The sequence below is a fragment of the Chaetodon trifascialis genome, chromosome 8 (assembly GCF_039877785.1).
Source record: "Chaetodon trifascialis isolate fChaTrf1 chromosome 8, fChaTrf1.hap1, whole genome shotgun sequence".
NCBI classification, from domain to species: domain Eukaryota; kingdom Metazoa; phylum Chordata; class Actinopteri; order Chaetodontiformes; family Chaetodontidae; genus Chaetodon; species Chaetodon trifascialis.
The window spans coordinates 9506784-9531356 of record NC_092063.1 but is presented as its reverse complement, the minus strand read 5'-3'; the positions used below and the strand labels follow the sequence as shown (position 1 = coordinate 9531356).

The 24573-nt window shown below is 42.6% G+C and overlaps 4 protein-coding genes across 6 annotated transcripts; 2 read left to right on the top strand and 2 right to left on the bottom strand.

Moving 5' to 3' along the window:
* Positions 1–50: 50 nt before the first annotated feature.
* Positions 51–9672, top strand: nr2c2 (nuclear receptor subfamily 2, group C, member 2). Of its 2 annotated transcripts, XM_070968284.1 has the most exons (15): positions 51–241; positions 2111–2195; positions 2497–2592; positions 2831–3031; positions 3202–3307; positions 3904–4083; positions 4588–4744; positions 4868–4958; positions 5272–5417; positions 5603–5780; positions 5909–6030; positions 6214–6353; positions 6681–6818; positions 6903–7008; positions 7748–9672. In XM_070968284.1, the coding sequence occupies exons 2-15, from the start codon at positions 2136–2138 to the stop codon at positions 7920–7922; spliced, it is 1896 nt and encodes a 631-aa protein (XP_070824385.1). In that variant the 5' UTR covers positions 51–241; positions 2111–2135; the 3' UTR covers positions 7923–9672. The 2 variants fall into 2 exon arrangements, 1 of the variants encoding a protein (XP_070824385.1); XR_011602412.1 differs by lacking the exon at positions 7748–9672 and having other exon boundaries at positions 68–241; positions 6214–6385.
* Positions 9673–10940: 1268 nt separating this feature from the next.
* On the top strand, positions 10941–12649 carry mrps25 (mitochondrial ribosomal protein S25). The gene is made up of 4 exons (XM_070968385.1): positions 10941–11164; positions 11487–11593; positions 11688–11775; positions 12077–12649. The coding sequence occupies exons 1-4, from the start codon at positions 11031–11033 to the stop codon at positions 12264–12266; spliced, it is 519 nt and encodes a 172-aa protein (XP_070824486.1). The 5' UTR covers positions 10941–11030; the 3' UTR covers positions 12267–12649.
* Positions 12631–20089, bottom strand: LOC139335008 (rabenosyn-5). Its single transcript, XM_070968384.1, has 12 exons — positions 19980–20089; positions 18819–19105; positions 18306–18440; positions 18093–18193; positions 17941–17986; positions 17682–17843; positions 17309–17571; positions 17063–17133; positions 16890–16976; positions 16678–16780; positions 16315–16419; positions 12631–16222 (listed from the first exon to the last, which is right to left on the bottom strand). Exons 2-12 carry the CDS (start codon positions 18979–18981, stop codon positions 15113–15115), a joined length of 2346 nt encoding a protein of 781 aa, XP_070824485.1. The 5' UTR covers positions 18982–19105; positions 19980–20089; the 3' UTR covers positions 12631–15112.
* A 1687-nt stretch (positions 20090–21776) lies between these two features.
* On the bottom strand, positions 21777–24373 carry trh (thyrotropin-releasing hormone). Of its 2 annotated transcripts, none has more exons than XM_070968627.1 (3): positions 24252–24373; positions 23543–23750; positions 21777–23087 (listed from the first exon to the last, which is right to left on the bottom strand). In XM_070968627.1, exons 2-3 carry the CDS (start codon positions 23730–23732, stop codon positions 22465–22467), a joined length of 813 nt encoding a protein of 270 aa, XP_070824728.1. In that variant the 5' UTR covers positions 23733–23750; positions 24252–24373; the 3' UTR covers positions 21777–22464. The 2 variants fall into 2 exon arrangements, with proteins under 2 accessions (XP_070824728.1, XP_070824730.1); XM_070968629.1 differs by having other exon boundaries at positions 23543–23753; positions 24252–24353.
* Positions 24374–24573: the final 200 nt, after the last annotated feature.

Sequence of the window (24573 nt, the reverse complement as noted above, 5' to 3'; positions counted from 1 at the left end):
CGACAGTCAGACACGATGACGTCAGTCCCGTCTGGCTCGCGTCAAGGGGAGGGGGTGGGGGGAGTGGGGGGTGTAGGCGCGCGGGGACGCGAGGGAGAGGAAGGAGAAAAAAAAACCTCAACCATCATCGACGCGCTGGCGGTGCGGGGTCACGAACTATGACCTTTAACAGAAGAAAAACAAAACACATATTTTATAAAATAGCAGAGAGCCCCAGATCTGTGACCACCGTTTCTCGGAGGTAAGTCTCAGTCCCGAACTGAAAACCGTAGAAAGCTCTCCGAGATACCGGATGGTAAAAGTGCGCAGCTAATCTCCCAGCTAGCTTGTTAGCTAGCCGTTGCGGAGCTCCCTTCCTGCCCGACTCTGGCTAATGGGGATCTGGGCAAGGAACGTGAACCGCTGGGCGCCTTCTGGCTACGCTGATATGCTTTACAGACAGTCCGTCTAATTAATAACATGTGACACTACTGTTTCACGTAACCTGAACCAATCCCTGCATGCTAGAATGACAAATCGAAACGGGGAGGCACAGTCGGCTCCTGCTGCAGCCCTTATTGCGTTCACTTGTATCAGGCTAGCTTAAACAGCTAACATTGGGAAGCTGTAGTTGCTGCAGATGAACTCGACCCTTTTACCTTTGCCATCCCGAGGACAGAATGGGGTTGAATGTACCATGACTGTGACTTTATTTACCAAAGCTGCGTTTTTACATTTATTCACAGCGCATGGAGAGTCGTCCACTGCACTGTACAGAAAGAAAATTGCTCCAATATATTTATCATAAGGATTCGTCTCCAGTGATTTTGGCTTATTGCCAGATTCTCCATTTTGTCCTGCGTTGTGACGCGTTTGGGGACGGAGGTATTGATGGGCATTCTGATAGACCAATCGGTCAGCAATATGAAGCAGCACGCTCCTCCTTTTGGTCAGTGAGCATGTGGAGCTACTGCAGGCACATAACCGGGTGTTCACTGTCCAGTTGTTTTATTTATGATGATGCCAAGTAAACAAAGACAGTCAAAACTGCCAATTTCAAGGAGGTAATTGATGCCATGGGTGGATTCTGGCACTTAATTCTGCCAGTAAAGATACCTAAATGCACTGTCACAAACAGCTGAAATATAGATTTTCAAATACTGTGTGGGGCAGATGTCTATGGCTCTGATTTTGACTGTGTACCATCAGATCTATTACATTTAAATTGGGATTTGAAAGGGATCAATGGGTAGACAGAATACTTAATAACAGCGTTTCTCTTCTGATATCTGTGCACTGTGTTCAAAGGCAGCAGTCTCTGATCAAAACACATTCACCTAACCTTGAATGATCTGTGGTTCTTTTCATGCAGTTCTCGTTGCCTCTTGCGCCTATCGCATAGAAAGCATCATTTGCAAAGCATTTATCAAAAGGGCAAACTCTCTGATTTCAGAGTTTTCTTCACTGGAAATAAGATTGAGATTGTGATCAGAAAACTCTTCTTGTCTGTGGTGTCAGCTCATTCTCCGGGCGTGAATGTGTGCAAATCCAAAACATCTGACTTTATAATCATGATGACATCAAATGCAAAGGGATACACTAGGTTGGTTACCTGCCATTTGCTAAATGCTATGGAAGCAAAGACAGAAGGAAAAGCAGCTTTGATGTAGGGACGTGCATGTAAAAGGTGGTAAATTTCTATGGAGGAACATCAGTCATCCACCTTTGTTGCAGTGTCATATTGGACACTATGAGGTTCAGACTGCAGTGTAATCTGGTTATCTCAAGTCCAGGTCACACTCAGAGGTCATGGATTTGGCTTGTGGTGACATCACTGCAGTCGTGCCAATGCTGAATTTGTCACATGAAATGTTGATACAAACTGTCTGAACCGGGAGAATATTAGAGCAGGTGTGATGTTAATAACAGAGAGGACGTGGACCAGTAAACAGATGGTATACATATTTTAATTTCTGTTTATGACCATTAAATGATTGCATGTGTACGTCACAATCCATCATTATATAATATATAATATGATATATATAGACCTGTCCCAGTGTTGGCCAGCTCTTCTGTGACAGTTTGCACCTTTGTGCTTGATTAATGTCTGTGGCATCTTTCCAAACAGACCTCACTAATGACCTTACATCATCATGACAACCAACCTCAATCTGCTCTCTCAGCAGAAAGCGGACTCTGAGCACGAGGCAGAGGTGAGCATACAAAGAGCGACTTTCCTGATGTACTGTTTGCCGGTAGTCTGAGTTGTTCCACAGAACCAATATGGGGGTTTTTCATTAAAAATACTGTGGTGCTTCTCTATGGCTGTATGTTGGTGGATGCTGCTTTTCTTTGAGATATACCCTCTGTAGATAGAGTTTCTGTAGACAGTGCTGACTGTTGCATAATAAGATTTCTAATGCTTTACACAGACTCAAAATATATTTGTGTTCCAGACCTATTGATTTGAATTTGCATGTGTTTCAGCCTGTTGAATTGTGTTTCATACTGTAGGTGTCATCCTCTCCTTCAGACTCAATGATGAGTGAGTCTCCACAGCGCTTTCAGGTCATCTCTACGGAGCCTGCCACAACACCACAGCGAATACAGGTATCTGCAGTGCACTCAACATTAGTTAGCTTCAGAGAATGTGACACTGCTGCTACCTGTTGATGTTGTTGTCTTTCGGCACGGCAGCAGCAGCAACAATGACCTAGTTGATGTTGCAACATGTGACTTAGCTCCCCATCAGTGTCACTCCCTTCTCCTTTACTTCAACCCCATTGGTGCATGTTAATTTGCACCTGCCTCTCTTTCTGTCTCCCTCTTCCATCTCTAACACCCTCAGATTGTAACCGACCAGCAGACAGGTCAGAAGATCCAGATAGTGACAGCGATGAAGCCATCCAGTGCCCCCAAACAGCAGTTCATTCTGACTACAGCTGACAGCTCAGGGGCAGGCAAGGTCATCCTGGCCTCACCAGACAGCCACAACGCTAAGCAGCTCATCTTCACTGCTGCAGACAGCCTGATGCCAGGAAGGATACAGGTACAGTTTCCTCATAATATCACCCCTTACTACATAGTATGATGATACTATTGGCAATACCTTGGTCTTACATTTGTTATTATTTTCAGACCATATTATAACCATGATATTGATGTGTGTGTTAGGGTGAAACACAAGACTAATGGCCTCTTTTTGACTTTGCTTTTCAGATCGTCACAGATCCAGTGTCAATGGAACGGTTGTTAGGGCAGTCAGGGGACTTAAGCCGACCGCAGCCAGTGGAGTACTGTGTGGTGTGTGGGGACAAGGCTTCAGGTACCATTGGGTCATTAATGTCTGTCCGTGTTTGGTTTACATTTAAGCTTTTACTGAATGGGAATAGTGTAACTTAGTTTCTGAAATGAAGCACACAGAAACAAATTCTTGCATGTCTGAGTTTTTACTGACAGCCAGCATTAACTAATGGATTTTAAGACTGTAAAATAAGATTGGCATATTCTCTGTGTGACTGAGTGAATGCGAAGCATCAACTGTTGCAGTAATCACTATTGCTGGAATACGATACTGACACCATGTTAACTGTGTCAACAGTAAAACAGGGCAGGCTAGCAAGACTAGCCAGTTAGCTTAACATTCAGACAGGCTAATTTCAGAGCAGGTTAACTGCTGAAGCAAGTCTTTACCAACATAACAGCAGTTCAATAATACACACTTAAAATCGACTAGACAGTGCAACATAGTGAAATACAGAGAGACAATTGAGTTATTGAGCATTCCCATATGATGTGAGGATATGTACAGTATGTGTTTTTCCTGGTGTATCCTGATGCCAAATCCAACATCAGCAATCAAACGTGCGCCCACTCACTCACAGTGACTCACACACTCTTACCAGTTTTCTCCGTGTTCAGGGCGTCACTATGGAGCAGTCAGTTGTGAGGGATGCAAAGGCTTCTTCAAGCGGAGTGTGAGGAAGAACCTGACCTACAGCTGTCGCAGTAAACAGGACTGCGTCATCAACAAACACCACCGCAATCGCTGCCAGTTCTGTCGGTTGAGGAAATGCCTTAAGATGGGGATGAAGACTGAGTGTGAGTTTGCATCCAAATCCAGGCTGCCGGACAAAAACATGTTGACAAAGACACAATGTCACTTAAAGACAAAGCGGGTATTATCTGAATATCTAATAAGTTGAATTCAGTTCCTTCAAAACAAATCCATAAAAGATTGGGATATTATATATATATCTGTATTTCATGTACAATGGTTTTTAATTGGTTAAACCATGCATCAGTTTTCTGCCACAGGAAAGATGTGTTTGTTGATTAGTTATTTACCTCAGAATTATTGCTCTATACAGCTGGGAAAATGTTTTCTAAATGTCAATAAATGAATGCACCTAAAAACAATTTTAGGCCTTATTATTCCTCCTGGTTTTCTTTTATTCTATGCCAGTAAAAAGGTGTTCAATTGCATTTAATGTGGCATGAAAAAGATCTTGAAAAGTCTTAAATCTGGTGAACACTGCAGAGATTTATTGCTGTAACCGTTAGAAAAAAGTGAATCCAGTTTGTCTGCTCGCTGTTTTTCCTCAGCTGTTCAAAGTGAGAGAAAACCCATCGATGTAGTGCCCAGAGAAAAGCATGCCAACTGTGCTGCCTCTACCCAAAAGATCTACATTCGCAAGGACCTGAACAGTCCACTCATCGCCACGCCAACCTTTATCTCCGATACAGAGACAGATGGCTCCAGGTCGGTGGGAATCAGAGCTACAGACAGAGCTCAGGCCCAGGCTCCGCATGTTGTTCTGTCTCTCAGTTGTTGATGTTGGTGTTATGTGGAGTTGGTTTTGATGATGCTCTGTGTCATATGCAGATCCAGCCTACTGGACCAGGGGATGCTTGTTAATATCCAACAGCCGCTCATCCAGAGTGATGGAACTTTGCTGCTGACCACTGACTCAAAGGTACAGCTGCAGTTACTGTAAATATCTGCCTGCTCTGCTGCTGCCTGTCCGCTTGTACTCCTTGTGTAATAGAAGTGTGGTCCTTCTGGCAGAGATGATGGAAGTTTTTGTTGCCCTTGCGGCCTTTCTGCATGACCAGCACCTGTTTGCCTTTTCGATCTTTATTAATCCCTTAAATGCAGTATGTTTTATTTTCATTCTCGTTGCAGGACACAACTTTTTTATGCTTTACTCCATTTTAGGATACCCTATTTTGCATCTATACTATAGTGGCCTGATGGAAAATGTCTTGTATTGTTTAATTGGTCTTCAGGTGGAGTCTGGGCAGGGGGACTTGGGGACACTAGCCAATGTGGTGACATCACTGGCCAACCTGAGTGACTCACTGAAAGAGAATCTAAACAATGGCGATATGTCGGACAGCCAACACGAGGAGCAATCTGCGAGCGAGATAACACGGTCAGTCAGCAGTTTGTTTTCAGACACAGCAAACATTTAATGCAAGTCACTGACTTCCAGTTTTTGATTTTAATATCTGCAACGATTTTACCAGTGACATATGTTTATTTGAGGTCGTTAGATAGCTGCTCAGTGATTTTTCTTTTCTTAATTTAATCACTTTGGTTTTTATTTGTTGCACACAGTGCCTTTGACACCCTGGCCAAAGTTTTCAACCCACCTGACGTAGGCGCCGGACAGAGACTGGCAAATAAGTCGCAGTGTGTCAGTGGAACAACCATCCAGCTGATCGGTCGAGACCAGGAGACCCCCATCATTGAGGTGGAAGGACCACTGCTCACAGACAGCCATGTCGGCTTTAAGGTGGGCGAAGTCAGCTCACACAGCTAATAGCCTGTATTTTATTAATCCACAAGAGAGGGAAAATGAATCCTGGAAGAATTCAAGGCCCATAGTGTCTGTCCTTCCTCTGTCTTTTCCTCTCTGTCTAGCTGACCATGCCCAGCCCCATGCCTGAGTATCTGAATGTGCACTACATCTGTGAGTCAGCATCCAGACTTCTCTTTCTCTCCATGCACTGGGCACGCTCCATCCCTGCCTTCTCAGCTCTTGGGTGAGAACGCATTTAACACACAAGAAGACTTAAATGATGCTTTTAAGTCCTTTTCAGGCATGCACTCCTTTACACAAATCTGATTGGCAATTTAGCACGTTGGTCTCTTTTACGTAAATTGAATGTAGTGCATTATCTATCTTATGTACACGCTCACACTTCCCATGTTTTTTGTCTCCTCAGTCAGGAGGCAAACACCAGTTTGGTACGAGCCTGCTGGAATGAGCTGTTTACTCTGGGTCTTGCTCAGTGCGCTCATGTGATGAACCTGTCGACCATCCTCACTGCCATTATCAACCACCTTCAAAGCAGCATCCAGGATGGTATGGACCACAGACCTCGTCATCTTTTCTCAGTAGGACACACACATATAAACACAAGTCAAAAAATGTGATTTTTCTTTTTTTAAGTAATTACTGTAGACATGTATGTACAAATTTCTCCCACTGCTTCATTCGTCAACACTTGAAACTTGAGACACCACAGATTAAATTTCAATTACATGTCAAAACAACATTCCAGGTTTTGTCGTTAACTAATAGTGATGAGTAATTGTATCTGTTGGTGATGATTTTATTTTTTTTACCACAGTTACCTTCCTGATAAGATGAAGCTTGATATATCAAACTGGGAATTTTCTTCTCTCCCAGACAAGCTTTCCGGGGAGAGGGTGAAGCAGGTGATGGAGCACATCTGGAAGTTCCAGGAGTTCTGTAACAGCATGACGAGGTTGGAGACTGACAGCTATGAATACGCCTACCTGAAAGCTATAGTGTTGTTCAGCCCTGGTGAGTCTGCTTCTCTTCATCAAGTCAGTGTTAGAGACTTTAATGCTTTCATCGGTCAGATGAAAAGAATGTCGTGTGTTTCAGATCACCCGGGTGTGGACGGCAGCGGGCAGATTGAGAAGTTCCAGGAGAAAGCGTTGATGGAGCTGCAGGACTACGTGCAGAAAACATACCCAGATGACACCTACAGGTACTTTCATACCTCCAGTCGAACCAGTCAGCTCAGCTACTGTATAGTGAATTACTGGTCATCATTATGTGAGTCCTTTTAGAAACACTGGTTACTTGGCATCCTGAAAAGTATCCTGTCATTCCTTGGCAGCAGTACTGGGTACTTAGGAGCAGCAGAGGGGGCATGGAAAGATCGTTGAGTAGCTCAACTAATTTTGAAAAAAAAAGGCTTTATGATTTGTTTCATCCCAACATTAACCAGTAAACTATCAGTAGCTGACTGCACAGGACATACCTCATTCTGTGACTGAGATCATGAAAACTAGGCACAAAGTGAGCAAACAAGTCAAAATAGGATCCTGAAAGCACCGGACAATAGGTTGAAACGGCCACTCCAAGTCTTAGTTGTAAAAATGCAAACCTGACCGATATAGAAATAAAGAAAACCAAAGCCAGGGTCAGTGTGTTATCTGAGAAGATATTTATATTTTTTTACATCATTAATGGTGTTAAATATCCTCCTGTTTAAAAATCTATGAGAAAGAATACATTTGAGATATGACATGTGGTGTTGAAGGATACTTCACTTCACCTGATAGGGCTGCAGGGCTGCATCAGACCAAAAAGTTACTGCTGAAGAAGATTAAAGTGTCAGTGTGGCTCTTGGAGACTGTTGCACTGTGAAGGGAAACAGTAAGGTAAACACCAAGGAACTTATCAAGATGGCTTTGCAGGAATTGTTGCGTTTGTTTCCTCAGGTTGACCCGTATCCTGACTCGTCTCCCAGCCCTGCGTCTCATGAACTCCAGCATCACGGAGGAGCTCTTCTTCACCGGCCTGATCGGTAACGTCTCTATTGACAGCATCATTCCGTACATCCTCAAGATGGAGACGGCTGAGTATAACAGCCAGGACTCTGACCTGACAGATTGAAAACTCATCACTCCAGCACCCAGAACTGTCGAGTTAAAGGTTTGTGAGTCTCCACTTCAGGTACTGTCTCTGTCTCTCAACAGTAAAGCCCTTACTGTTGCACCGTAGTCCAAATTCCTGCAGCGACCCTTTGTTTTCTCAAAGTGCAAAGTCATTCAGGAATCCTTGCCAGATTATGATAATCCAGCACTGGAGAGCCAGAAAGACACTCGGAATGTTTCCTTGGGTTGAAGCAGTGTGGTAATCTTGAGGTTCTAGACTAAACTCGGTTGCTCTGAACTGAATGAAAAAGGAATCCTCTGCAGCAGCAACTGTACTCATCTCCTCTAACGTCTCTATCGCACTTCAGGCTATTTACATGTGAACTTTACTTTATGATCTTGGCCTTTCAAATTGTATTAGTCTTTTATAAGCCTTACCATGCTCTCATGTCCATCACTCACTTAAATTAGCACTCCCTTATGTTGTAGATATCAGATGAGTTATTAACAAATCCAGTTTGTAATCTAAAACTCAAACAGAAATGTAATTGACTAAAGTACAGCTGAGTACTGACTTTAAACGTGTACTTTGAAGCTGTAAGGTGATTGGGAACACTGGCACAGTTTAAGGTGGTATTTTGCTAAACTGTTAGTGCTGTTAATTCAGGCTTTTACAACCACTTTTCTGGATGTCACACAGCGAGGAATTGAAACAAGCTTTGTGAAAAAGTGTTTCCCCAGCAGAGAGACATAACTCCCAGTTGACGACGACTCATTATGTTACTGTAAGTGCAATAAAAGCTTCCCAACAAGTCGTTCATGCATCTAAAACCAAAGATGGACAGACGTTGACCCCATCCTCAGGCGATGGTGGTAAGGATGCTAAGCTCTGCTAACCCTGTTGTGTTATATTAATATAAAAAAAATATATACAAAATGTTAATTGGGTCAGCCCAATCAATACAGTCAGAATGGGAGAAATACTGTTCTCCCTTATCAACATTGAAGCAGACACAATTCCCCAGAAGATGCGAGACAGAAATGTACTGTTCTTCACTTTGAATACATTCAAGTAATGGCTGGAATGAGAGCTGCAATCAGGTACAAGAACGAACTTTAACCTCAATTAATTCATCCTTAATCTGCATTTATATGGGCCAGCGATCATAGCATTGATCTACCACAGAGTGCATTCTTAGCTCATTTTAACATGATCAACTTCTTTCAGTTTCACTTTTAACTCACATTCATGAGGTCACATAAGCCAAATTAGCCAGTCTGTTTGAGCATATGTCTTTTTTTTTTTTAATGCTGAACGACATCGCAAAGAGTTTTTGTGCTTAGGTACACTTCTTTCTGGGTTATCATGAATATGTTGCTAATATAACCTGTGCAATCGCCTCATCACTTTTCCCTTTATGACAATCAAGTATATGTTATTTCCTCCTGTCCCATCTGCGTTTTGTGTGTGTATTTATCAATGGCAATTATTTCTTTAAAGGAATTAGACTATCTTTAAGATTTTCGGTTCAGAAATGTTACTTATGTGTAGCTATGCTACTGTTTTTGCACTTGTGTTTGCATTTGTACTCTGCTAAGTGCACATCAATCAGCTTTTGTGGCGTTCCACTGCGTTCATGCTGACTAAAACTTTGTGTTTTGTATGTTTTCTAAAAACTTTCATTTGTTGTGAGCAAATGTGCTTGTTGCATACTAAGTGTACTTAAAGTACTTTTGGGCAGGTTTCCCTGATTTTAAAAAAACAACAACTAGATTTTGTGGGAAGCCATTCTCGAGTGCATTGGTGTCTTGAAGACCACATGGAGACGTGCATCGGCTTACCCACGGTTCAGAATAAGCATCCACAGCGACTTGAATGCTAACGGGGATGTAAAGAAGTAGACAAGGATTATGTCTTGTGAAATAAATGTCAATTGTAATATTTGGGTTCAAAACCCATGCAGACTTTGTAAAGGCACTGTCGTGAAATGACCTTTGTACATGTAATTTCATAAAAATGAGTGCATGTTGTTTTTAAGCGGGGTTTTATAATCTTGTCGCTGTCTGTCCTGATAAGGAGCATTGTTATCATTTTTATAGTGCATTGCAGTGCATGATGAAGTTGCTTAAGTGCATTTTATTAAATGCTGTATGAAAAATGTTAATTTAAATGTTGTGGCTTTAAAATATTTACCATGAGCAGCTCCCACATTAGAGGATATTAGACGAGAAAAGTTTTTGGGTTTTTTTTTTTTTTTTAGCTTTGTGGATTGAGTATCCAATGATTACAGTTTTATACTATGTAAATGTACCTTGTTTTTCTGCTCATGTAAAATGTATGTCTTCAAACCATGAGATTTAGAAATTCAAACCACATTCATGTTTTGCTCAAGTTTGTCACAACCCCACATTTCTACCTCACACCAATGATGATGATGATGATGATATAAAACAAATGTATTAATGACTGAGCTCCTGTATCAGCATTCCAGTCTCTGAGGCTGGCTTCTCTGAAGCCAAACATTATAAAAGAAATAAACAGTTCTGAGTATGACGCGACTGAGTCTGTTGATGCTGAAAACAGAACGCAAGAGGAGTGGTTCTGGCAGATGTTACCCAACACCTGCATATTACAGGTAAAGAGAAAAGGTGAGATGTCCCAACAAAAAGCCAATTTTAAGGATCTTTCCCACACTTTATCTATGAGAAATCCATGAAACAGAAAAGCTATAAAACGTGTTAAAAATATATCTGTGTCTTTGTGGGGTTTTATCGTTTTGACATTACAGTCAGGATCCCGTTCTACACCATTACAAATAAAAAGTACGAAGTGGCTTTCTTTCTTTTCCACGCTAAATCTTGGCTTTAATTCTGTGATTTTACATCTCGTTTTATTTCTTCCACATGTGTTCACACTGTTATAATGCTGAATAATGTTTCTACACATGATGTGCGATACCTTGAACTTCTTCTGGCACTTAAAACATGAAAAGTAATAACTTCCTGGTCGCTCCTCGGTCGCTCGGGTGACCACGACGTCATCAAAACGCGCCTCATCGGGTGCTTGTGCGACTCCAGGCGCAGACTCCTTTCTAATGGTAATTTTTTAATAAAAAAGGACTTTAAAATGCCTATGAAAGGGAGGTTTCCGATTAGGAGGACCCTGGAATATCTCCAGAGAGGCGATATCGTCTTTAAAAACAAAGTGAAGATCATGACGGTCAATTACAACACGCATGGAGAACTCAGCGACGGAGCAAGGTCAGAGCTAACAGCAGCTAGCCAAAACACATTTCCAGCTAAAAACACGGCAGATATGTCTCAGGAGAGTGTCCACGCACTATTCTGCTGTAGATATAATTTCACTTTGTAAAATTTTATAGAAAGCTACATACATGCTAGCTACATAGCTATTATTATGAAAAAAGGCGTGAACTTAGGTGTCGGTGCTGTGTAATGATTAGTTCCATTCTGAATAATTGTGCTGATTATGTTGTGAACTGAAGTTTAGTTCTTTGTACTATTCAGAGTCAGCCTGCCTGTTATCTTGTCTTACATTGTGTTCTTTCTCTGTGTTTTGCAGAAAGTTTGTGTTCTTCAATATTCCTCAGATTCAGTACAAAAACCCGTGGGTCCAAATAATGATGTTCAAAAATATGACACCGTCACCTTTCTTGAAGTTCTACCTGGGTGTGTAGCCTTTCACTTTGGTTTGACCTTTATGATTAGGATCATTATTGTTATTATTGTCAAGCTTGGGCTGATCTCTGCTCTCTCTTTGCAGGTGATGGGGAGCAGGTTCTGGTGGATGTGGAAGGAAAGGACTACAAAGAAATTGCACAACATGTAAAGAAGATTTTGGGCAAATCAGAGTAAGTTATACAGAGTTATTGTCAACCAGATGACAGTGGCTGTTTGTGCTCATGATGTTTACACAAAACATTGCCCAAAGACTAAGAGCAGTGCGTAATTTTTCATTTCACTTGGCAAGATCAAATACGTTTTTAAAAAAAATCAAATTGAATCACTTAATTGAAACTCTGAAAACTCCCAGCGACTATTCCTGATGGCTGCTATAAGATCACTGCTCATGAGTAACCATAAAGGTATTTGGGTAAATCATCTTCTCTGATGATCTATACAGTTATTTATTTTACTCCCTCTTATTTACAGAGACATGTTACAAGCTGAGGCTCAAGCCAAGATGCAGGCCGCCAACCCTGCCAACTTTGGGCCAAAAAAATACTGTCTGAGGGAGTGTATCTGTGAGGTGGCGGGCCAGGTGCCGTGTCCCAGCACCAGGCCGCTGCCCAAGGAGATGACGGGCAAATATCGCACCCAGATGGCAGCGTCGCAAGAGTGAGAAGCTGAGGCAGAGAGGTGACTGTTGCAATTCACTGGACAATATTATGGCATTGTTTGATTTTGTAGGACAGGACGAGCACATTGCATATTTTGTGGTTAACGTGTCACGAAATGGATCCCACTATGCTGGAGTGAGACCTTCCAGTCCACCATAGAAAGCAGGAACCTTCAACACATGCTGATGTTTGGGCAGTCAACACGTTGGTCTTTTAAAAAATTTGCCGTCACGCCTGGTGTTCGTACATGATGTGACCTGGTTGAACCTGGTAATTTTACATTTAGCACTGTCAACGCTGCAATGTAAACACTCAAATAAAAGCCGATTTGCCTGTGTGGCAAGAACGAGAAATGCAAACATTTTACTGAGACAACCTTTTTTTTATTGGTGCTGAGATAGAATTTTCTAAAGTTAATAAACTGATGTCTGTGCGTCCAAAATGTTAACATTTTGCAGTTACTGTTGCAGACGTGTTGCTAAAATCAACGGCTAACACATTAAAGAAGCTCTTCGAGTTAGTCACACTGTCACAAAATGTTTACAGTATCGCATGTCTCAGAGTCTGCGGACGTCACAGATGAGCAGTGTAAGATCAGCAGACTGCATAAAACACTGTTTATGTCTATGAAGACAGATATGGACACCCTGACTGACAGGAAAACACTATGACAAATCCATGTAAGGACTTAGCAGCACTCAGAGTGATAATACTTGCTGGCATTCATGTAGTGTTATCTGACAAAAAAGAAAACCCTGTGTCTAAAATGTTGCTTTGACCTAAGAATTTAGTTAATCTTGACAAATATGGATAAACTTCTGTACACACTGGGATGTTAGTGAATTCTGGTGTCTTAGTTGCTAACTTGAGCTGTCCATGGTGTGCCTTGGCAAATAGTGGTATAGCAGTAGTGTGTTAATGGTGAGAGCTGAATGGATGAACTTCTAAGATGAAACCACTGAATGGATAACATGCTTCACATCACAGATCTTGTCACAGTGTCTTGAGAGACTTTGTCAATATGTGCACATGTACAAAACATGAAGGCAGGAAGACCAGCTTGGCCACTTGTTCGGTAGAAAGACCAGCATCGAACAAAGAAACGCAGACGCGTGAATCATGCAACCCAGATGCTCAGTCGGATCAGTTGTGCCACTGTAAACCGTAAGATCACAACCTTTCAGGGCTGCACAGTAGGACGTGGAAAACGTTTTGTTCACTTGGCTCACTGTGGCATTTAAGATGCTTTAAAGGAAAAAGAAAGGTCTAAAATGCAACCATGCCAATTAGCTGGAGTAAAACTTTCATCTAAACTATGCAGACAGGCAGAAAGTGTCGCTGAACACGGACAGGCTTCCATGTTCATCTGAATCAACTGCACAAAAAACAACATTCACTGAAACAGAAATAAGCAGAATGAATGCTTCAATCTTAGATGTGGTTATTGACATGATTTAGGGTCAAAACTGGAGTGTGGGACTTCTACATACACTTTACATTGAAGCCTTTGCCAGGTAGGTTCACACAAAGCTGATTAAGCCTATCACCACCACGCAAATCTCTCTCATCAGGCCAGAATTTTTAAAGCTGGTGTCTGTGGTGAGATTCATGCACTGGTAATGATGTGTTTCCTGTCGACCAGCAATGGCTGGCTTACCAGAGCTGAAGGGGGGAGCAACTGTAGTGATGGAGTAGGCTACAGAAACTGGAAGTGTGGCGGATTATGGCACCATAAGCGCTTCGACAGTGCTTGTGTAATTACTCTTGCTGCCAGAACGGGGAAATAAAAGTTCTGCACTGCAGTTTTAAAAGCTTTTCCTTGTGATAAATGTCATCATAGGCAGCATGAGGGACAGTTACATAATAGGAGCAACGAGAAATGCTTAATTTTCTATAACACAGCTGTAATTTCCCCTGTAAATCTAAAATGCAAAGTGGTCACAGGCTCTGCAACAACAATCGGTGACTTAAGCCTGTGATTACATTTTTAATATATAACAATCTATTCAATGATCAGTTTCATTCAAACAATAGGCTGCCCAAAAATGGTCATAAAAGTCGTCTTTGCTTCTCATCCAAAATCAGATGGTTACTTTGCGTGAGTGTGGATCGTAGCACAGTTAGAATAATAATGTGTGGTTTGGTTTGTTTCAGGCATTTCAGTCACCACAAATCAACTAGTTGTGAAATGAAAAAGGCAATACCTGGTTCTGCTGCATCGATCGTGATCCATTTTTTAAAAAACTGTCCAGCTTGAGTCTGACAATTATTGTAGGAGTGTAATGCTAAATCAGTGGTGGACTTCTGAATTTAATTTGGAAAAAAAAAAATGTCCTAGAAATTATTCATTACTGAGCCGTAGAATTTATGACACGCATCAACTGCTTAATTACTCCCGTTTGTTAATTACATATTGACTTTGTTCTTAACTGCCAAAGAGCCAAATCATCCTGACTTCCACAAGACCCACAGCCACACTTAAGTCAAACAAACATCTGACTGTCTCACTAAAAAATCTTCTGTCTTACATTGTCCACATTTGCACTGATACAAAAGGGTTAATATCTTCAGCAACATGCCTGTGCAAATGGATTTTTACTTGCAGTGCTTAAAGACTGTGTGTGCTGCAACCCTGTGCAGGTTAAGTGGTTTAGAGAGCTTTTTTTGAAATTAGGGTAGTAGCTCCAGATTACTGAGCTCTAGTACATATTTCACTGTGGGACTAACCTAATCTTTTGTGGTGCAGCAGACCTCACCCAAACTAAAATCAGTGGGCTCATAAGTCATGTAAAGTGAGCTAGCCTTGCAGGACTTGGTAAGTAGAGTCGGGGGGGGGGGGGGGGGGGGGTCAGTGCTTCTTCTTCTTCTGTTCCTGTAGGGTGCGCTGGAGCTCTCTGAGGTTCTCTGACAGGAGCTCCACCTCGTCGAGACGGCCGCTGAGCTTGGCGTCAAAAATGTAGGCCCTAATATTGTCAATCTGCTGCAGCAGCAGTTCCTCCTCTATCATGTCCACATCGGGCAAGACCTCGTCATCATCGTCCCCGTCAAAGGGGTTGGTCGAGATTTCCGGTGAATTTCCAGAGGCCTCCAGGAAAGGGTTGCCAGCTTCAGTTTCATCCTCATCAAAGGGGTTGCCGGGTACAGCCTCAGCTGCCTGTTTGTCCTCCTCGATGTCTTCCTCTTCATCGAATGGATTGTATTCTTTCTTCCCGTTGGTTACCTCTTTGTGTTCCCTCTTGATGTCCTCAAAGAAGGGGTTGGATGGATCCTCCTCAACGGGAGTAGAGTCGTCCTCATCGAAGGGGTTAAGGGAGGTGCTGTTCTGCCCTTCACCACCAGGGGGCGTTACATGCCCCCCTAAGCTCCTTAGCCTGGGGGGTGAGTCCTCCTGGCTTGTGAGAGCAGGGAATGCCCTTACAGAGGATGGACTCCTCTCAGCTTTAGGAGTCAGGTCCCCTGCTTCAGTGTTTTCCTCTCCTTGGACGCCCCCTGCTGGACTGATGTCCAGAGACCTCTCCCAAGTGATGGATGGCTGGGTGGACCCCAAAGCAGTGCCCCAATGCTGCCTCTCCTGCCTTTCCCAAGCTTCAAGACGATGGAGCTCGCCCTGCTGCAAGCTCTCCTCCTCAGCCAACTTCTGGGAGAGTGTGATGGCCAGGCTGGTCTGCTGCTGGTCATATTCATCCTGCAACTGACGCAAGTTCTCCTCCAACATGGCCACCTCATCTGTCCTCTGGGCCTCCCGTGCCTGTCGAAGGAATGACTGTATGTTCTCAATCTGCTGCAGGAGGGGGTCCTCCAGCTCGCTGCGTACGTTGGCCGAGTCTGCGGAGGGCAACCAACCACCAGCTTTGGTCATGCGTGGAGCTCTAGTTGCCTGTGGCAGCTCTCCATTAGCGCTGGGAGGTGGACGGTTTTTCTCAGACTCCTGCCTCCTCTTCAGGGTCTCCTGGGCTGCCTGTCGAGCAGGGAAATATATGAAGTATAAACATTTACTAACATGTCATGTGTTTGAAAAATCAACAGAGAAGTATCAGTGCACAATCTCACCAGTCTCTCCTGCTGGAGTCTCTTCTCTTGTTCCTGTCTCCTCTTTTCTTTCAGCTCTTCATATTTATCCTTCGTGGGTAAAGACATGAGACCTAACAGCTTCTCCTAGAACGGGTAGGACACAAAGATTGCGTAAATTAAGGGAAGAAAAGGATCAATGGAGAAAACAAATTTAGCAGAAATACTGAATAAATGTAACAGAGTGATGATTTGAAAGACATCGCACAGCCCAATTTGGACAGGATTTATTTCTCTAGGGGAGGTGGAAATATTCTGTTATACTTCTCCCCGTTCAATTTTCAGTTTCTCTGAATGGGGCTTCTGTCTTCTTCTGTGCTGAAAAATGTCTGAACTTGGTCTCACCTGGACGAACAGTGTGGCTGTGTAGCGGATCATCCTCTGCAGCTGGAGGGCCTTTGGATGCGGTGGTGGATCATCTTTTGCTTTTAGCGTTAAAATCTTTTTACTGAGAAGGGAACACAGAACTCCATGTTATCTTTTTTGTTTGTTTAATAAGGCATACCTAAGAGAAGACTTCTGTTCAATTTGGACAGTCATTTACAACTGATACCTACCTCAGGGCATCGATTAGTTCATAGTATTTCTGCACTTCCAGTCTCAGTCCACCAGCAGTGTCAAGATTATATGTGGTCTCTCCAGCACTGTGAATGCACACGGCAATGAAGCAACAGTCTTATTTCTCATGACAGAAATGCTCATTAAATTACCACTTTTTTATGGGGCTCACTTGAGAGACTCGGCCATTCTGATGTATTCTGGAGCCCTTTCATCCACCTTCTCCATGCACATCCTCAGCCTCTGACAGGAAGACAAGTTTTGAGCAAGTGAACAACAGGAAACCCCAACAGTGAATTCCAGGAAGGATACAACAGTGTAAACTCAAGACAGCATGAAAAGAAAACACAGAATAGACTGCACTTCTGGTGGGATCAGAAAAAGAGGCAAACTGGGAAATATGTACTTTCCATTTTACCTCATAAAGCTTCACTATATCCGGCACGTGGTCCTTCTCTTCCAACTTCTGCTGCCTCTTCAGCAGCGTGTCCATGCAGTGGTGACAGCAGCGAATCTTCTCATCGTCCTTTTCCTCCAGCATGGAGGTAACGCTGCTCAGGCTGCTGATGCTGCCCCTCCTGGAGCCCATCCCGCCACCGCCACCTCCCGCTGCGGGAGACTGGGACTGAACGGGGCTTCCAGGTACGCACAGGGCCTCTCGAGTCCCACTGATCAGCTTTTCTGTGAACAGACAAAAACCAAACATTTCACAGCACTGAGACGCGTCTGGCGAAACTTGGCTTCAAATAGATATCTGATGATTTCCTCTAGTTTGCAAGGTTCATACGTACGAGCCAAAGGTAAGGGGACAAATTCCATGCACCTCCTACACATGATGGACCCACAGAGACGACAGTGGTGCCGCCTGTTCCGGATGTTGAACTTGTTTCCACAGTCGGGACAGAACGGGACATCCGAGTCATTCACCCATGACACCACTGACTTCTCAATGGCTATCGAAGAGGATGAATGCTCATTAAATTACAATACCGTATAAATCATATTTACATACACTAAGAGGAGTCAGAATGAAAACACATGTGGACAAACCTCTGATTTTGGCGGCATCTGAGCTGGTCCTGTCAAACGATGTCAACTGAAACAACACAACAGCGCAGTTAAGCCACCTTGAGAGTAATTTCAACAATTGGAGGAAGAAAATGATGGTGTGAATGAGCTGCGATGTGCCACTGTAAGCACACCTTTTCCAGTCTGATGATGAGCTTGTTGACTTCAATGACATAGTGATCTATCCTGGCTGCCCGGTGTTTTTTAAAGAAATCCAGGTGACTTCTAGTTGCTCCTACAAAAGCAAAGAAAAAGCACAAGAGTTCAGCCTGTGGTTGTTGTCTAAAGGCTTAATTATCTAATTTTATCTAAAACATAAGACAACCAGAACAGTTTTCTAGTCTCACCCAATTCCTGAGGCTCCCACATGTAGGGGTCCACTCCGCCATAGTAGAAGGACTCATAACTGCCTGTATCCGGTCTGTCATCTCCGTCCCTTTTCAGCAGCTTGTCTTTGGCTTTCTTTGCCTTCAGTACCAAACCTGTGCACAAAGAAAATTAGAACACAACTACCTCTATGTACAGAAAATGCAGAACACAGTTGCCGATGTACGAATCATTTGTGTGAGCATAGCATCCCTCTGTTATCCTTCTTCTCTGCATTTCATCTACAGTCCCTCCTTAAGAAGCTGCAGCAGAAAAAGCTGCCAATTCATCCTGGCACCAATTTTTGCTGGTCCAACACAGCAGTGCTCTCAAATTCAAATCATACTCCTTGAACAGCTTTTTAAGAAAGCCGCCCTGTCTTTTTTGCAAAACTAAACAGTTATTTTTGTTTCTTTAGACTCTATGTTGTACTAGAACATGATAAGACTCAGATGGCATTGTGACTGTGAAAGACCATAATTCAGAGCACTCACTTTTGAGCTGTCCCCTCACATGGCGGTCATCCCCAGAGTGCTCCTCTTCATAGTGGTCTTGGAGTTGGTAGAATGACTGGAGGTCCTTGAGGCACAGTGGGCAGAGAAAGCCCTCCTTCACTTCACCTGTGCCCTCAAAGGGGGGTGGATAACTCGAGGCCATGGCAGCGGCCTGTCGTGTTTTTGGAGAAGAGATGCAAGGTGCGAGATTCTTGCTCCGGTCCACATGTCATGGGGTGTGCAACCCACCCCATTTTAACTCCATCATCGCAGAAAAAACGGGGGCACTGAAGAGCAGGACAAAGCAGGTTGAGGAAGCATATATTTACCTAAATCAGTACATGAAATGTCAGATTAAAATCTGTAGTAACGTGCCCAAAACCGCAGATTTAAACATGTGAACTGTAACCAGGCTCGACCATTTCTGAAAACCCAACCGTGCCTCATTCACTACAATGACACCCTGTGATTAAAACATGGGAGGCAGGAGTGCAATAAACAGACACACTGCTTTAGAGAGGCCTGTTCTGTAATATAAATGGAGTTATTACACTTAAAAAGAGATTCAGCTAATTATCGTGTAATACTCTTCTCATGAGTGAAGAAACAAAGGTTCAAATTTACACCCACTCCGGTCCACTCGCACACAGCTGCATGTTCATTTCATGAAATTCCAGCTAACACAGATGTATGAGTTTCACTCATCGTACATATCAAACATTTAGAGTGATTTCACGTTACACAGATTTTCCTGACCTCGTCGTACATTAAAATGAACCTGAATAAGATTTTCAAGCTAATGCTAAATGTATACCACATAACGTTAGCTAAGAGTTTAGTTAGCTGTATACCTAACGCACTCAGTTAGTGGAAAACCAAACACAACCAGGCGATAAATATTTACTGTTCTGCCATCAAGCGAGCACTATTTTATCTGTTGTGTAAAATTAATGTTACATAGTTTACTATTTGGCTAACGCTGGCCGACGTTATACTAAACAGCGAATATAACGTTAGCTAAAGAATGCTAGCAGCAGGACTAGCTCTCTTTAGCCATCGTTTCTCGAATCCCGTTGTTGAAAACACGGCACTAAAAAACGTCAAACTTCACAAAAACAAATACTCGCGGGTTTACCGACCCGATGGAGGATGTATACTTACGGATTAACCCAACAATAACTGTGTGGTTGACAGTTTGTCTTCTCTTTGACAGCTCGACAACACCAGCTGCAGAAGCAGCAGCCCTGCCTGGTCATGTGATTAGCATTCAGCCTGTAAGGGAAGTGAAGAGGGTCAAACTACACGAAACACATACGACCTGTGTTGCAATAGTAAAAACACGATTGTTCTTTGAGGTTTTCACAGCATTTTGCATCCTTCACGTTGTATTACGGACACCTGGAATTAGTCCATTTTTAAAAACGTCTATGTGTAATTAGTCCAGGTTCCTGTGTCCAGTCCTCAGTCTGATTATTATTACGTTTTACTTCATTTCGCATTGAGTGGAGATGTCATCCTTCTGTAGCATTGCTGTTCCCACTGTTGATTCACTCTTGTCCACACTATACTTTTCCCCATCAGATTTTGAAAGTGTAATATTAATTCCTTTTTCTTTTCCAAGGATACCTAGATGCACTGAGACATGAAAGTGATATTTCCCCCTTGACTTACTATTCCTGAATTGATCAACTGATCAAGAGTTCATAAATTACATTCTGATGATTACTGGCTGTACTTGTCTTAATGCCATTGTGAGGTACGTGACATTATTCTTACTTGTTTGATTTCGATTTGATCTTTGAATCATAAACATGAGCAGTTCATGTTGCACAAATGTTTGGCATGACTAATGGAGAGTGCTCACTGTGCTTGTGTTGGCAAAGGCAAGGTTGGTGTGAAAAGCTGGAAACTGCCCCAGGGGCCTCTGGCTCTCTGCGTGTCAGTTGGTTTGGTATTTAATTCGTTTAATTGATTGTGCATTTTTTCAGGAACATGAAGTAAGATTTGACCTGAATTGCTGGCCTTAAGTTGGAGCTTGTGTTTTTATTCAGCCCTGATGCTCAGTGTTTGCCTGCGTCAAAATCTATTTTTGCATTCAGTTATTTCAGTTTCAGTTTTTAGTTTTATAAACTATATGGTCTACAGCTCAGTTCCCAGGGCTTTATGGCAAAACACAACTAAGATGCCATGTGTAGTGTGCCGTGTGTTGTCTATTTCTTGACAGCAACAGGGTAAGAGGTCAGCAGTGGCCAAAAATGTATCTATGGCCCCCTTGCAGGTTAATCAGTCAGGGGCAGGACATAATCTGTGATGGACTCACAAACCTCAAACCAAAAGTACTGAAAACCACTGTGTGTTGGGGTGTGTGCATATCACATGTCATTTTTTCCACATAGATAGACTTGTGTACTTTTTACTAGACATTTTATATGCAGTGTAATCTAAACTTAAACTCCAAAGCCACAGAGGATTTACTGCATCTAAATTACATCTATTGCTCATCACCCTCTGTGCTTGAGGGATTTCAGATCTGTCACAGATTCAGTCTGAAATAGTTCATGCCTGAAATATAGTCATCGTGAATTGTTCACCCTGTATTTTAGATAACATGCATTTACTCCTGCTTAATGGTTTATCAGTCTACTGAGCTTTACTGCCAGAGTTGAAAGTTGTGTGTGCGTTTCAGTGGAGCATCTCCACCTTCAAAGTCTCCATCTCTGATGAATAATTTGCATATTGATCAGGCCTGTGGACAGCTGCTCCCAATGCTCTGATGGAATGAGCCCAATTAAACTGAGAAGAGGATACCTGACACACTCTGTCTGCTATTGAATTGCATTAATCATTCCAGATGAGGCTAAGGCAGGGTGACTGGTTTGTCAGACTACACACCAATTAAACCTTTAGTGGGGTTGAAGAAACAGATTACTAGACTTTAACATTGACTAAAGCACGCCATAGATTTTTACCAATGCGTTTTATTGTCCAACAAAAACATTGGTGGTTGACTTTAAGGCAAAGGTAGCTTTTAATTTACAACATTGGGTTAGATAAACTTAATCCATGCAATAATGAGTAGAAAAATAATCAATGACACATATTATTTGCTGTGATATTAATTATATTTTACACAAATAGAAAAGAATGAAGCACAAACTAATCAATGAGGGGATTTTCTACTTATAACCATGAACGTGAGCCACTTTCGTTTTTCCCACTTTCAGCATGTGTTGTACCGGAAAGCGTATGTTGCCTCACAGAGCCAACACGACAGATGCCAGTAGACTTCATTCTGGTGTTTAGCATAAATTGAGTAATTAACGGAATACATATTAAATAATAAATATTGTATTAATTTGATTTGTGGATAAAGTTTAACATAGGCAACACACTCTTATGAAAACATTATTTACAGCGACAAAGTCAATTTGGAGGACAATTACGCACAAGCTCTCCAAAGAAACAACCAGCAGATGAATGTTTTGCGATGATGATACAGTAACTGTCTGCCAAAGAAAAAATGTGGCACAAAAGGTTAAATGATGTAAATTCTTTTTTCATTTTTAATAATTCATTATGGTCACTTATTTTACACTTGTATGTGTTTACAACATAGCAGTAAATGCACACCAGGTTTTTACTTAACCTACTCTCCTTCCACTAAATCCTCCTCGGGGGCAAATCTTTTGCCCGGGTGTTGTCTCTTCTCCTCGGCATGACTCTTGTTAATGTTGTCTAAAAAGTCGAGCAGCAAACTGGTCTTGCTGCAGCTCGTAGGGTCCAATACATCACACGGACTGTTTGTGCCTAAATCCGGACTGGAGTTATCCCAAAACCGTTTTCCCGGGTGCTGACGCTTTTCCAACTCAGCCAGCTCTTCGTCTCCATCACCATCCGCATCCCAGTCCTCATAGGCGTCCTCATCCTCGGGATGGCGCTTACCTGGGTGCTGGCGTTTGCTGTGCAGCACCAGGTAGCGTTTGCCCGGATGCTGTCGTTTTGAAAGTTCACTCATGAGCATTACGGGGGTTTCAGAAACGTGTCCCATCGCGGTGCGCTTTCCCGGGTGTTGCCTCTTCTGGAGCTCCATGAACGAGTGCATTTCGCCGTCGCGTTTTCCCGGGTGCTGTCTCTTTTGAAAGTCAAAGTACTGTTCATCATCGGCCTCTTCTCTCCTCCCCGGATGCTGCCGCTTCTCCAAATCCTCGCTGTATCTCTTACCAGGATGCTGTCGTTTTGTCACCCATTCTGTCTGAGTGGAAGATCCCTCTGAAGGAAGGAAGACGTTATTTAGATTGTTTCAATTACCTCCAAGTCTGCTTAGAGAACCGTTTTACTGAAAAGAATATGTTTCCAGCTTGTCTGTGCCGTGCGTAAATTGCGCACAAACGAGGGTAGTTGTTGGTCCATATTCCTTACATCATATTAAACTGGAAGCAGAATCTTTACTGCTTTTAATGTTTTTTAAAAAACACTTTCACTAATAACTGGTAAACTTGCAGAAGTACGCACGAAGCCCAAAACTGCCTGAGAGGCGTTGCCACTTTAAACACTTTCAGTTAAAAACAAAACACAAAAAGCCCAAACTCAGAATCATGGCAGTGTGAAATGAAATTTAATGACAGCTTAAATCTCTAAATTACGCATTTTTAAGTACTTTTTCTATCAAATCAGTTGTTTCTGAGCTGCCTGTGAAATTCATCCAAGGCACATGTTTTACGCACCGTTTCTGCCGTCTTCATCCTGCAGCTTTTTGAGGATGGACTGTAACAGGAGACTTTCTGCTCTCTGTAGTATGATGTCGTCTATGGTCCCTCGGTCCGTCTCATCCTCAGCGGGGATTCCTTGTCCTCCACACACAGCCAAGTTGCAGACCACGAGAGAAGCCAAGATAAGCAGACATGTCGACTTCATGGTGATTTAGTTGGTCGTCTGTTGAAGAAATATATCATGATCGATGGGAAAATATATTGCAAAGATGAAAAGAATGTGGTGGCAAGGTCTCTAAACACATGGCTAGACTGCAGTAAGTATATATTTTAAGTTCTTTGATTCAATATAGTGACTCGAAGTCTTATTTTTCTGAAAATACGTATAAAACAATCGGAGGAGATCAGTTGTCCAGTGCAAATTACTTCAACTTGTAGAGAGAGCAACCTTCTAAAATCTGATTGATATGCTTTTATTCCGATCATTTGCTAGCTGAAAAAGCCTACAAGTTAGTCTGCTTCGGAAACAAAAGGAATTATTTCGCGCAGCAACATTTTAAACCTGTTTTACAGAAAGAAAAGATGCAAACTCAATGTCATGCCGTAAACAAAAAAAACAAAAAAACAATAGAACTATCCAGGTATGATAAAGCAAAGCTACAAACACAAAAGATAGATACATTTACTTTGCTGAATGGTTTATTCTGAAGTGCGCCAAACTCACCTGGAAAGTGTCCAAATTCTCCTCTTTCCCAGCCTCTGCTGAGTGCACCGCAGGCAGTTATGATTGTTGCTCTCAGCCTCTCGAAGCGTTTGATGACCTGTAAAGGCCAAGTCTGGAGGTATGAGCAGATAACTTTCCGTCCCAGCATTTATACTTACCGACCACTGTCGTCACACCAACGCTGGAGTCATTTTTCAGGATCCCTCGTCCCCAATGATGTCACCAGATCGTGCGCAACTGGAAGTGGTGAATGACCGCCCTATAGGTGCTGCTGCCCAATCTGTCAATTGAAAAACAAATAAATGGCTAATTATTGGAACAG